The sequence below is a fragment of the Anabrus simplex genome, chromosome 1 (genome assembly GCF_040414725.1).
Source record: "Anabrus simplex isolate iqAnaSimp1 chromosome 1, ASM4041472v1, whole genome shotgun sequence".
NCBI classification, from domain to species: domain Eukaryota; kingdom Metazoa; phylum Arthropoda; class Insecta; order Orthoptera; family Tettigoniidae; genus Anabrus; species Anabrus simplex.
The window spans coordinates 641516953-641530543 of record NC_090265.1 but is presented as its reverse complement, the minus strand read 5'-3'; the positions used below and the strand labels follow the sequence as shown (position 1 = coordinate 641530543).

At 39.7% G+C, this 13591-nt stretch overlaps 1 protein-coding gene across 2 annotated transcripts in view; it reads left to right on the top strand.

The window, feature by feature from the left end:
* The window catches only part of Trhn (tryptophan hydroxylase), a 177785-nt gene that overhangs the window by 157402 nt on the left and 6792 nt on the right, over nt 1-13591 (top strand). For both annotated transcript variants that reach the window (XM_067135743.2, XM_067135741.2), the window contains one exon: nt 11949-12178. In XM_067135743.2, coding sequence (XP_066991844.1) covers nt 11949-12178 — 230 coding nt within the window. The remainder of the gene's footprint in view (nt 1-11948; nt 12179-13591) is intronic.

The following is a 13591-nucleotide window of genomic DNA, read 5'->3' as shown; positions in this document are numbered from 1 at the left end:
GCAAATCGTCCATGTTTGATCCATGCATTGACGTTTTCTTATTTTGTTATTCGTGTAAGAGGGGTGTACATAGGGTTATGTTGTAATAAAACATAAACATATACGTTATTTGAATTAGCGAGCAGTCCACTAAGCTACCAGAGTCGTAAACATGTTTCTCTGGTCCTGGATTAATGAAGGTAATGCGAAATTTATAATATACTGTAATATAAGCGATATTATCTGTTGGGAATGGATTAACCTACACATTAGTCAGTATTGTGATGGCGGTAGGTTACTTGAGCTGGGAATGCAGAGACGCCATTTTTATGTAGATGGATATAGATTTACGGTGCTGCAATCAGGCGGAGAAACAATTCAGCAGGATTAAGTTTGGCACGGCCGACTGGATCCCTCGCTGAGCTCCTTATACCGGCCTTGACAATCAGCAGGATTAAGTTTGGCACGGCCGACTGAATCCCTCGCTGAGCTCCTTATACCGGCCTTGACAATCAGCAGGATTAAGTTTGGCACGGCCGACTGAATCCCTCGCTGAGCTCCTTATACCGGCCTTGACAATCAGCAGGATTAAGTTTGGCACGGCCGACTGGATCCCTCGCTGAGCTCCTTATACCGGCCTTGACAATCAGCAGGATTAAGTTTGGCACGGCCGACTGGATCCCTCGCTGAGCTCCTTATACCGGCCTTGACAATCAGCAGGATTAAGTTTGGCACGGCCGACTGGATCCCTCGCTGAGCTCCTTATACCGGCCTTGACAATCAGCAGGATTAAGTTTGGCACGGCCGACTGGATCCCTCGCTGAGCTCCTTATACCGGCCTTGACAATCAGCAGGATTAAGTTTGGCACGGCCGACTGGATCCCTCGCTGAGCTCCTTATACCGGCCTTGACAATCAGCAGGATTAAGTTTGGCACGGCCGACTGGATCCCTCGCTGAGCTCCTTATACCGGCCTTGACAATCAGCAGGATTAAGTTTGGCACGGCCGACTGAATCCCTCGCTGAGCTCCTTATACCGGCCTTGACAATCAGCAGGATTAAGTTTGGCACGGCCGACTGAATCCCTCGCTGAGCTCCTTATACCGGCCTTGACAATCGCTTGTGAAGCCCAGCATAAAGCTGTAATTGGAAAGTTTCACCATAATGCCGCTGGAGCGCTGGCCTCCTCACAGGAAGCTCTATACCGCAAATTAACTCATTTCCAGTTTCATTAATTTATATTGTTTTACTGTTGTAAGTGTTGGTAATGTGTTCGCAATGAGGTGTTTGTTGGCTTGTTATTGAGAGTTAATAGGTATGCGCTAATTAGTTTATTTTTTATTGTGTCGTGCGATGATTTGATTTTTTAAATTGTGTTTACAAATCACGGAATATGTGATATTGTTGTGCGCCTTTTTGTACTTCGAACAGAAATTTTCTGCCAACAAGAACAAATGTAATGAGTGGCTCAAAGCGATTTTTCGCCGTAACTTCGTCCTAAATAAGAATTTGAATTGATGCGCTAATTCTTTTTTATTTTTTATTGAGTAGTGTAGTGATTGGCTTTTCTTTAACTATGTTTGGAAATATTTTAACATGTATTGCTGTGTGCCTTGTACTTCGAACAGGATAAAGAGGAAAGCGATACTGATCATTTCACGAATTCCCTGTAGACGAGGACAAAATTAAGGAGTGGCTCAAAGCAATTTATCGCGATACCTTTGTCCCTAACACAAATTCTGCTTCTTCTATTGTCTGTAACCTTCATTTCAGGAAATCACTTCAAAGTTTTTGCATTTTTCAGAAATCATTTATTGCCTTCTGCTACAACTGACAAGCTGACACAAAGATGAGAAATCTATAAAATCAATGAAAAAATAATCTTATCAATTCTGATATTGTTGAGATTTACTTACAAATTCATTTTCAAATGTCAGTTTCACCGTACAAAAACTAGCATACAATGGAGATATGCCTGAAAGAGAAATGGCACTACAAGCACAAGATGACTGAAACACCTATGTTTGTATTATAACTCCCTACAACCACCCTTGAATTAGCACTTTCGTCTTAGTTTTCCGTTTCTATTTTCAGGTATTTATTACCCCTAAATTTTCTTTTATTGAATAATCCTTTAGGTGGAGTCATATTTGCCACATGACAGCAACACAACACATTTTTTCCAAGATAATCCGAACTTTAACATTTAAACACTGACAAGTGTTCTCTCACTGAATTTGTATTGAAAATTCTAGTGCAAGGTATGAATGAAATGTAATCTGAAACTATATGTATTGAAATTAAAATGTAAACATGTTTGAGTCAAAAAATGTATGTTATCCATGCACCGAATATTTAAGTAGAAAACATAAGACTTTTATGTTTTGACCACGCCCGCTTCTTGACAACAGCACTTCAAAAATTTTAAAACTCCAATTGAACAATGACTTTTAATCTCAAGATTAACATCAGAGACAAAAGTATTGTGGTAAGTTCTGATATGTATCTAAATTCTTTGGATAACAAAAGTAATTACTATTATTCCTCACGGTGAAGGAACGTTAGTTGGATTACTCCACATCTCCGCAGTTTCATTTCACGACGTTATTTTGGCAAATATCAACGAAGGTAGCCTTTAGGATTAATCATTTTAACAGTATTAGTCAATGTAATATACGCCTTCATTCATCTAAATTAAGATAAATCGGCAATCAAAGTATCAGAACGTCAGATGGACTACACCACCTCTCCGCAATTTCATTTCACGACATTATAACTGGCGATAATCGACGAAAGTAGTCTTTAGGATTAATCAATTTAACATTATTAACCTATGTAACATTCTCCATAGGTCTAAATTACGATAAATCGGCAATCAAATTTAATATATTTTCCATATTTACCACCAAACTTAGGCCGCCAGCGCCACGTGGCGAGCTATGAAACTATTCCGATTACAGGGCGTGGGCCCGATCGTCAAGGCCGGTAAGGAGCTAGCTAGAGCAACGCATCAAGTCGGCCGTGAAGTTTGGTGTTTTTTTGCTTCATGATATCTCTGACTCTCCGTGTTTACATTACTGTGAAGCGGAGTTCAACCAGTCACAGACGATTTCTAATAAAACAGTGTGGAAAGTAATTACGTCATAGTATTAAATAAAATTATTTAAAAGGCTCGATCCTGTAAAATGGAAAGTAGACGGTACATATGCATGTATATATATAATAAGAGTTTTGTCTGTACATTGCTCAGAATTTAAAAAGGATGGTATTTCTGTATCGGTCATGTCCATAGTAACAAGAAAATGTCGTCTGTCTGTCTGTCTGTCTGTCTGTCTGTCTGTCTGTCTGTCTGTCTGTCTGTCTGTCTGTCTGTCTGTCTGTCTGTCTGTCTGTCTGTCTGTCTGTCTGTCTGTCTGTCTGTCTGTCTGTCTGTCTGTCTGTCTGTCTGTCTGTCTGTCTGTCTGTCCACGCATCACGAGTAAACGGCTGAAGAGAATTTAATGAAAATCGGTATGTAGTGTCCGGGAATGTCGCTACAATCTAGGCTATAAATAATGTTATTCACGCTGAGTAGAATGGTAGTTTAGGGGAAGTCCTGAAATTTAATTCTCAAATATTTGTGTTATTAGAGGTCCTATCGACAAGAACTATATTACTTAAGTTATATAGTCTTAAATTTCTGATCATTTATGTCTTATTCATTTTTACCGTACCGGCTTTGATAACAGAGATATTCATGAATTTGGATTTTTGTTGCTAAGTACATATCAGCGCCAAGTCACGAGAAAATGGATAAACAGAATTTAATGAAAATCGTTATGTAAAGTCGGGGAATAAGGAACTACAGTCTACGCTATAAATAATTTCGTAAGACGCCCTAATATCACAGAGTCGAAAGAAGATTATATGTGAAGGCCTACAATACAGAAAGCTCATACCATTGAAGAACAAAAAATCATTACATTGGCCATTGTTTGTTGTGATGTGCTTTGTGTCTTCTGTTGCCAGTCATCTCCGATAGACGGGATTACTGCTGTATACCGAGTACAATTTTTTTAATTTTCTTTATGTCGCACCGACACAGATAGGTATTATGGCGACGTTGGGATAGGAAAGGGCTGTTAGGAGTGGAAAGGAAGCAACCCAGGCGTTAATTACGGTACAGCCGCAGCATTTGCCTTGTGTGAAAATGGCAGACCGCGGAAAACATCTTCAGGGCTGTCGACAGTGGTTTTCGAACCCACTACCTCCCGGAAGCTAACTCACAGTTGCGCGCCCCTAACCGCACGGCCAACTCACCCGGTCGTACTGAGTATAACAGCCTCCCTGAATACTGGCGGGAAGTAGCTGGGGAGTTAGATAACTTTCTTCTTAAGCATGCCATTCCTCTGGTTCATAAATGTTCTGATATTACCGGTACGTAACACATTGGTTCATCATAGCATTCGATCTATTCAATCCCTACCCTGAGGTACTGACTAGAATGAGCAGTGTGTATATTTAACGGAATAGTGGCAGAGGAGTGTTCACGGCTGTCTGCGGCCTGGTCATTCCAGCACTGAAACTTTGGACTGTTAGATCGGCATCGTAGTACTGTTCGTTAAAAGTGAGAAAATGTGTGATTTTTCATTTGAGCGAGTATTTTATATGATAACATTGCTTTTAATCCCTACAGTCCTACTGACGTTTTTGTAATGGCCTAAGTTAACTGTAGTTAGGACGACCACAAAGACAGTCTTTCTGAGAATCCCGAAGCGAAGCACGGGTACATCAGCTAGTTTATTTATATAGATTACAATATTTGAAATTACAATATTAGACGGTAGAGCGCTGACTTTCTGAGCTCAAGTTGGTGGGTTCGATCCCGCCTTAGTCCGATGGAATTTGAAGATGCTCAGCTACGTCAGCCTCATGTCGGTAGATTCACTGGCACGTAAAACAACTCATGCGGGACAAAATTGCGGCACCTCGGCGTCTCCGTAAAAGTAGTGAGTGGGACGTAAAGACCAGTAATATTTTTAAATTCATTGTGATCAATTTAGCAGTTTATTTCCTTAATGATGTAAGTCCAATATTGCCGATTTTAGACTAACAGCACAAATCATTTCTATAAGGGGTCCTTTATATGCTGACAAAGTGATGTACGTCGCAGTTCGAAAATTTCCCGCTTGATAGTACGAATTTGGCGTGGTGAACGAGTCGAGACAAAGCTTTGGGACCTAGTGTTGTACGTCCAGCGCACGTGGTCCGTACCCTTATTCTATCTGCTATTTTGGAACATCGGAGACCTTTTAAATATATTTTATAAAGGTCTACTAATGTATATGTTGCCTCTGTCAAAATTTAATAAATCCAGTTTGATTTTCTGTACTTTTATTAATAACTAGTTGGTGTACCCGTGCTTCGCTACGGAATTCTACATTGTATACAGAATTCTAGATGAAGTCATATACCATTGTGAATAATATTTTATTAAACGGCATAATAGCATAGGTATTTAAAAATTACGTTTTAGGTGCCTTTCCCTAAACTACCATTTCAACCACCGTGAATAAAGTTATTTATAGCCTAGACTGTATTGCTTTACTCCTCGACTCTACATATTGATTTCCATTCAATTCTTTTCACCCATTTTCTCGTGGCTCGGCATTGATATTGACTTGATAACAAATACAGTATCGAAATTCATGAATATCTCTGTTGTAGCCGGCACGGTAAAAATGTATAAGACATAAATGATAGGAAATTTAATTCTATATAACTTCAATTATGTAGTATTTATTGATAGGACTATTCACGTTATAGATTTTTGAGAATTGAATTTTAGGCCTTCCGCTAAACTATCATTTTACTCAGCGAGAATAAAATTATGTATAGATTGTACAGTAGTGTCGGGAGGTCGTGTCTTAGTCGCCGACTTTACATACCGATTTTCATTCAATTCTCTTCGGCCATTTTCTCGCGATGTGCGTATATACACACAGACAGACAGACAGACAGACAGACAGACAGACAGACAGACAGACAGACAAACAAACAGACAGACAGACAGACAGACAGACAGACAGACAGAGAAGACGGAAAATTAAAAAGTGCATTTCCCTTTTACTGTGAACACGACAGATGCAGAAATACCACTATTCTTTGTAATTTTGAGCAATATACAGGTACAGTCAAAACTCTTATTTTATACAAGAAAACAATGCAGCAGCTTCATTAAGAAACAATACCTTAAGTCGCCAATGTTAAATTCCTACCTGTAAACTATATTTTAGAAAATAAGAAAGTACGCTGATATTTGTCTGCAGTGTGAAAGTGGTGAGAGTTCCCAGCCGCCCTCATCCATGCAGACTATACCGAGAGTCGGTGCATTTTAACGCCCCCACAATCTTCGCGGACGCGCACTTGGAAGTTAAGACTTCAGTCATCTCCGGGACTCGATTGTAGTCTTGCAACAAAAGAAAAAGGAATATGGGGACAAAAGCACTCCACTGACAGGTCTTATACTTAAAATCAACCGAAAAATTCATACAATTCTATTCTAACTGACTAATGCAGCAAAATCTTGTATTGGTGACGATCAGAATGGGTGCGCTTTGTCGTCCCCGAAATACCTTCGGACTCACACCATACCCAATATTTATTTGTTGATTTTTTTTTACAAGATGCTTTACGTCGCACCGACGCAGATAGGTCTTATGGCGACGGTGGGAGAGGATCGGGCTAGGAGTGGGAAGGAAGAGGCCGTGGCCTTAAATAAGGTACAGCCCCAGCATTTGCCTGATGTGAAAATGGGAAATGATGGAAAACCATCTTCAGGGCTGCTGACAGTGGGATTCGAACCCACTAACTCCCGATTACTGGACACTGCCCACACTTAAGCGACCGCAGCTATCGAACTCGGTCGCTGATATCTCGGAGGGACTGGAGCTTGCTTCCTTGGCCTAACGCAGGAAACTTATTTAGCGGTGACGGCCCCTCCCCGCCGTCATCCGTGGTGATCAACCAGACAGTTGGTGCGCTTTGTCGCCTTTGGAATCCTTTCGGACGCGCACAGCCCCTGTGATTGCTTGTGTCGTTGCTTCTTCTGTCCCAAGCGAGAACAACTCAGCAAGCATCCGTAGTGGTGATGGCACCTCTCCACCAATAGCCGTGGCGACCAACCAGACAGTTGGTGCGCTTTGTCGCCTTTGGAATACTTTCGGACGCGCACAGCCCCTGTGAATGCTTGTGTCGTTGCTCAGTAAGTACCCATAGTGGTGATGACACTTCCCCGCCAATACCCGTGGCGACCATCCAGAAAGTTGGTGCGCTTTGTCACCTTCGGAATTCTTTCGGACGCGCACCGCCCCTATGAATGCTTGCTTCGTTGTTCCCTACCAGAACACAGAATCCTCGCCTTCTTGTATAAAATGAATGCGGACTGCACAGTAAACGACCTATTCAACGCTCACATGTCTGTCTTGTATTATTGTTAACCGCAAAACATCGAGTTCTGACTTTAGAGCAGAATGAAAGCTTCTCCTAATCTTACTATAACTGAGCTCATCTCGTATATTAAGTTATATTGATTCTTATCAGGGAAATGGTGATTTAGGCAGTGAAATACTCTCCTCTGGCAGTCCATCCTGAATATATGTACATTTAAGAAGATCTAGCTTCACTATGCCATTCATGTCGATGATGCATCACGCTCAATTAACATAATATTGTACATCGCCTGTATAAAAAGCTGTCTTATTTTCACACAATAATATATTTTGTGGCAATAATGAGTTAGTACGTTTCCTTAGAAACAGTTTCGATATTTCAAACTTCGAAAAACGAACCCTTAACTATTTTCAATTATTCAGAACGCTGCCTTCATCATATGCAGATCATATTATGGCTTTCACCGGCCCAAACGTTCACACATATTTGTCTCCTATAATGGAAACAGTTACGAGTACCTAACGTAATAACACGTTACGTTTAACAAAATATGTAGGAGTTTGAGTTTTCCTTTATTGCGGTTAGACCTCGCCGGTATTAGGGTTGCGAGGCCTAGGGAGTCCTTCATTTTCACGTCTTTTCACGTGGTCTCCGTTTGGCCGATACCTTCATTTTCGAAGTTTTGGATTCCTTCCAGTTTTCCCCTCTGATCAGTGTTAATAGGGGTTCCTCTTAAAACCATAATCACCACCACTACCTTATTACGGTTAATTTCAATAAGCATCAACTGACATGCATTAATGAATTCCTTTCGTGAATAACCTATTTATGTAAATCTTTGATATTAATGAATAACACGAAAGTAATTAACTATGTTGGTACAGAGTCCCTATTCTATTCCATTATTTTGCTGGTACAACTATTTGAAGATCTAGAACAGGGATTTCTTAACCTGAACTCCGTGGATTGGCTTCATGGGGTACTTGAAAGTCAAATAAAAATTTAACGTGTTCATTGACTATAATTTTGTTTTATGTTTGGCAGTGCATGGTAGTAATATTATACTTTATTAAATAATAAAAGCGAACAGTCTAGTTTTATTAAATGACTAGTAAATGTACCCGTGCTTCGTTACGGTATTCTATATCGCATACGAATTTCTACATGAATTACTGTACACGTAAGATTATATTAAACTCCTAGCGTTATCCGAGAAACACCACGGGGAGGTCCCCATGCGTTGTTTCCAATGTAAGACGCGCGTTGGGGAGTGTTGAGGATAATGGCACGCCAAGTTTCCTACTGCCATTCACAGTCGAGTTCGTGAGTTTCTACTGTAACGGTAGGCTCACTTGCCTACTGCCATTCACATTCGAGAATGGGAGTTTTCATTATAAAGACAAAGCTCTTTCCCTAAATCCATGCACAATCGAGTTGGAGAGATTTCTTTATAATCGAGATATGCAACTCTATCTAACGTATCTCTATCGAGATAAGGCAAAAAGTCATAGGACCAAAATTGTAGACCTCTCCAAATTGAGCAACGATTGTGCTCATTTGTTTTGGTATATATGACTTACCGGCCAGCCACCAATTACCCCGAAACGAAGATCTGTACCGTCATTAAAATTTCCTCCATGTTTCGATACTTTGGAGGCCAAAACGTTACACATCGAAGAGCTTGGAATAATTCCTCAGAGTAAAGAGTGTCCAGGTTTCGGGATTATCACGCGCATACATACAGAAAAATTAAGGAATAAAATAATACAATAAAGAAAGTCGACCTTAACTGAAAATAGGATAATAACGGAGGACAGCCGGATAGGACAAATCTGTGGCTTGGTTCTAAAATGGCCAATGTCAAAAAAACCTGTTTTTGAGCTATGAGCATTTGAAGTTTTGCTTATAGTTTTCCAATTATTTTTTCAACAACTAACTTTAAACAACTTTATACTTTCTTTGTGGAAGTCACCTTATTAAACGCTAATTTTTTCTATCGTATTCTTTAAAAATTGCCAGGTCTCTAATCTTTATTGGTAATCTAACATTATTGGCAAGGGCTTATTTAATTAAACGTTAACTGTTCGTTTAGTACTTAACAGAGACATTGGCCCTTTTAACATGTTGAAAGCCAGGAAAAGGCGCGTTTGTATCAGTTAATATCTCAATTTCGATTTTAAAAAATGACATTGGCCCTTTTAGAATCAAGCCACAGAAATATGTAAGTACCAAGTGGATGTATTGGAAGATTGAAATGTCCCTCTCTAAATTGTGACTATATGAGTTACGGATTTAAGAAAGCGGTAACAGAGGAGAAATTTATGCGCAGGAATTCTTGGGTAAACAGATGAGGTGACTTATGGTGTTATTACTTAAGCCTAAAGAGGTAAGGCAGAGGCAAGAAATTAAAGCAGAAAACAGAAGTAGAAGATAAATACAGTAAAAATTATACCATATGCCAGAAAACACCGTACGGTGTGAAATAATGGGCTTCAATCCGCGGAACTGTAGAAATAACAGCCACCCTTAATGCTATTTGAAGACGATTGTAACCTCCAACGGTATTCCGCAGAATGGCAGCTTGACGTCTTTCTCGCCTTCTACCCAAGGAACAACCACGAGTTTACAGGAATGATGACGAAAATGGCATTACGTTACTTCCCTGCTGGCAAGCAGCCAGAGACGTTGCCATGGTAACCGGTAGGTACGTTGTCGATCTCCGGTGGTGTCCATCATCTCCGTCATTTGAAGAATAAGTGAAACTACGTACTATACGCGAACCTTTTCTTGAGCCCTGAGCTCCCTAGTGCTGAATCGGTAGACCTCGGTTATCTTCGACATCCATATTGGCAACCTTTGAAACACAAACTATGCACCGCTGTGCGACATCTGGCGCACACTTTACGAACTAGTACTGATGTTGTTTACACAGCAAAGCCAAACTATATAATTCATGCTAGTAACAAGATTCGCATCGAGAAATGTTATATAATGTTAATTAATGTATGTATGACGCAGTTGTTAACGTAAGATAATAAATGTTTAGAAAATTCATATCGATCGATCATATTATCGATTCAATTCAGATTTCACTTCCATCCAGTTGGCAGTATAAACGGAACCGGCAGCGCTCCCTCCTTACTCCTCCCCCAGTAAAAATCGGTCTCAAGAAAAGGTTCGCGTGTAGTACATAACAAAATTTTATGAAGGGATGCTTCAGATATAGTCCACGGATTTCACATACAATCAATAGTATAAGAGAAAACGGAAAAACCTGTTCTGGTTTTCCCATAAACGCCGTCTATTCAGTTATTTTAAAATCATATGCATATCTAAACCTGCTTCTAGATGATTATACTCTAAATATGAAGTTTGGTCGAAATCTACCCAGTCGTTTCGTCGTGATGGTGGAACAGACGGACAAACATATACTGCAGATAGACAGACACGAAACCTAAAAACCACTGATACGGTCTTGAGTTGACCTAAAACGGATAAATATCTGAAAACTTGGCCAGAAAAATGAAATTACAGACAACGGACCCCCTCCAACTTTATTTATATAGATTACTCTTGTAGCTATTTTGAAAATTTGTCAGACTGATATTGAAATGTATTAAAAAGGGGGGAAATACTTAACGGGGGGGAGGGGGCAAACACCTTTTGCTTAATGATACATTTTCTTCGTCGGCAGCAGAAAGGGTGACTAAAATGAAATTTGATGAGGAAAATATACAATTCTTTCCCAACCTGACCATACATGTAAATGTCAGGTAATGCATGTCATTACAGAAAATAAGGTATTCACATTGGCAGCTGTGTAATGTACACATATTTTTCCATTTCCCTTATACCATTTATGGATATCAATATTTTTCTATTATTCTTTTTAAAATTTACTTATCATTGTATCTACAAGCCTTAATAGAATAAGTGAATTCATAGAAGTATTAATATTTTTATCGAATTGTTTTTTAGCACAAATATTTTGTTCAAACTTCCACTACAAAATCTAGACAGTGCAGAAAAGTACAAAATTTTTCCTGAGTATCTTGAAAACTCCGGTAATTATCAGAAAAACAGATTTGAAAAACACGTTTTACAGAAAACGAGCGACGAGCTCACTCAAGGGCTGGAAAGATTCCAAACGTTAAAAAGCTAAGGTGAGTGGCACCCCAGCACTCTTTAAGTCATAACGTGGAAATCGACGAAATTCTAAAACTGATTCAAAAAGGATGTTTCATTGTGTATGAAATAAAAATTGTAAAATGGCATTTTTGGACCTCCAAAAGTGTCGGTCCCGACTTAAATATGATTCCAAAAATATTCAGTCACTGATTTGAAGTAGAAAAGTAACAAAATATATGCTTCGAATTTTGGTTTCTAGAATTTACTGCGAGGTCAAACGCAGACCTTTAAATGTCTCAAAACTGAAAAAACTGCAAACCACTTGCAAAATATGGTCTTATCCAGAATTCTATTAAAATTAGCTATAGCCCAATAGGTCTCCTTACCACTTACGTTTAAATGTTGTTCTAGCTGTACTTCTTCACGGTGGAGTTCGGCCTGTGCAAGCAAGAGGGACAGCTGCGGGTCTATGGTGCAGGTCTACTATCGTCCGTAGCAGAGTTACGCCACGCCGTCTCTGCTCCAGAGAAGATCAAGCGCTTTGACCCAGACATTACGTGCAAGGAAGAGTGCATCATCACGGCCTTCCAGAATGCTTATTACTACACTGACTCCTTCGAGGAGGCCAAGGAAAAAATGAGGTAACTTACACTTAGAAAAATTACTTCTTTTTCTATAGAAGTGCGGAAAGACGGTGTTTCCATCAAGAGAACTGCCAATGAACATTTATTTACTTTTATACCACGTTCAGTTTACATGTGAAAAGTGAAACATCACGATACTGTAGTTACGTACTGCAACCAACATTAGAACACACCATCAGAAACATTTGTCGCTTAATTGCGGCCAGTATCCAGTATTCGGAAACCCCACTTTCGGCAGCCCTGAAGATGGTTTCCTATGATTTCCCATTTTCACACTAGGCGTACCTTAAGGCCACGGCCACTTCCTTCCCCAACCCCTAGCCCTTTCCTGTCCCATCGTCGCCATAAGATCTATCTGTATCAGTGCGACGTAAAGCAACTTGTCCATATATACAACAGAAACATTTTTTGTGAATGTAAAAATTACTTAGATACTTAACACAAACATCTAGATGTTAATATAAAGAAAGATCTTCATTGGAGTAATCACAATAAAAGGATTGTAAATAAAGGTTACATATCTCTTAACACGTTCGCTGCTATTGTTACACTGTTGACATAAAGCGTGAGTGCGTCACGGGGCACGTGTGACTCCTCATGCGGAAGTAGTTCTGCGGGCTGACAGTGGATGGCGAAAGTATATTACTTCGAAATAATTAGATTGACAGCTGCAAGTCATGTCATGTTCTCACATTCCACAACAGGAGGATCCACCAGCGCTCGGTTTAGCGGCAAAAATTAGTAAAGTCCACGAGTCACTCGTACTCGCGTAGCATAGGACAGAGCGTTGTTGGTAATGGTTGATTTACTTGAGCGTAAATGCATTTTTACACAAACAATAAATGAACTTGTTTATTTGCTTTATATTAAAGGCACTGCATATAAAATTTTAAACAATATTTTTTTTAAATAACACAGTTCTCTATTTGAACTCAATTGTCTATTTCTTTTGACTGATCTCGAAACTCCCAAAACTATTTACACTCATGATTACACTAATTTTGTTATTACACAACGGTAGTTTTTATTTTGAACACAGTAAGTTCAATTTCAGCAATCATGAACGTTATTAAAACATCCAATGCACATGATTGGTTTGTTTGGGCATTCCTCACAGTACGTTGTCACCTGCTTTGTTTTCTTGTCAGCGTCTTTCGATGTGCCACATTATCGCTGAGCTTCATAGCAAACCACGCATCGTCTTCGAAATTTTCTAGCTGGTCCTTCCATTTTCGAGAGTGTGTGCGCACGTCTCCTCCCAGGACTGATGACAGGTTCTGTCTGTGGTCCAACCAGACTTCTTGCGACCTTCTCTTGATATTGCAGTAGTGGCATTTTATTCGCAGACGTCGTGGTATGAAGTATCCAAGCATTAACCAAGGCCGTTCCGATGATAACTTCTAGGGCTAC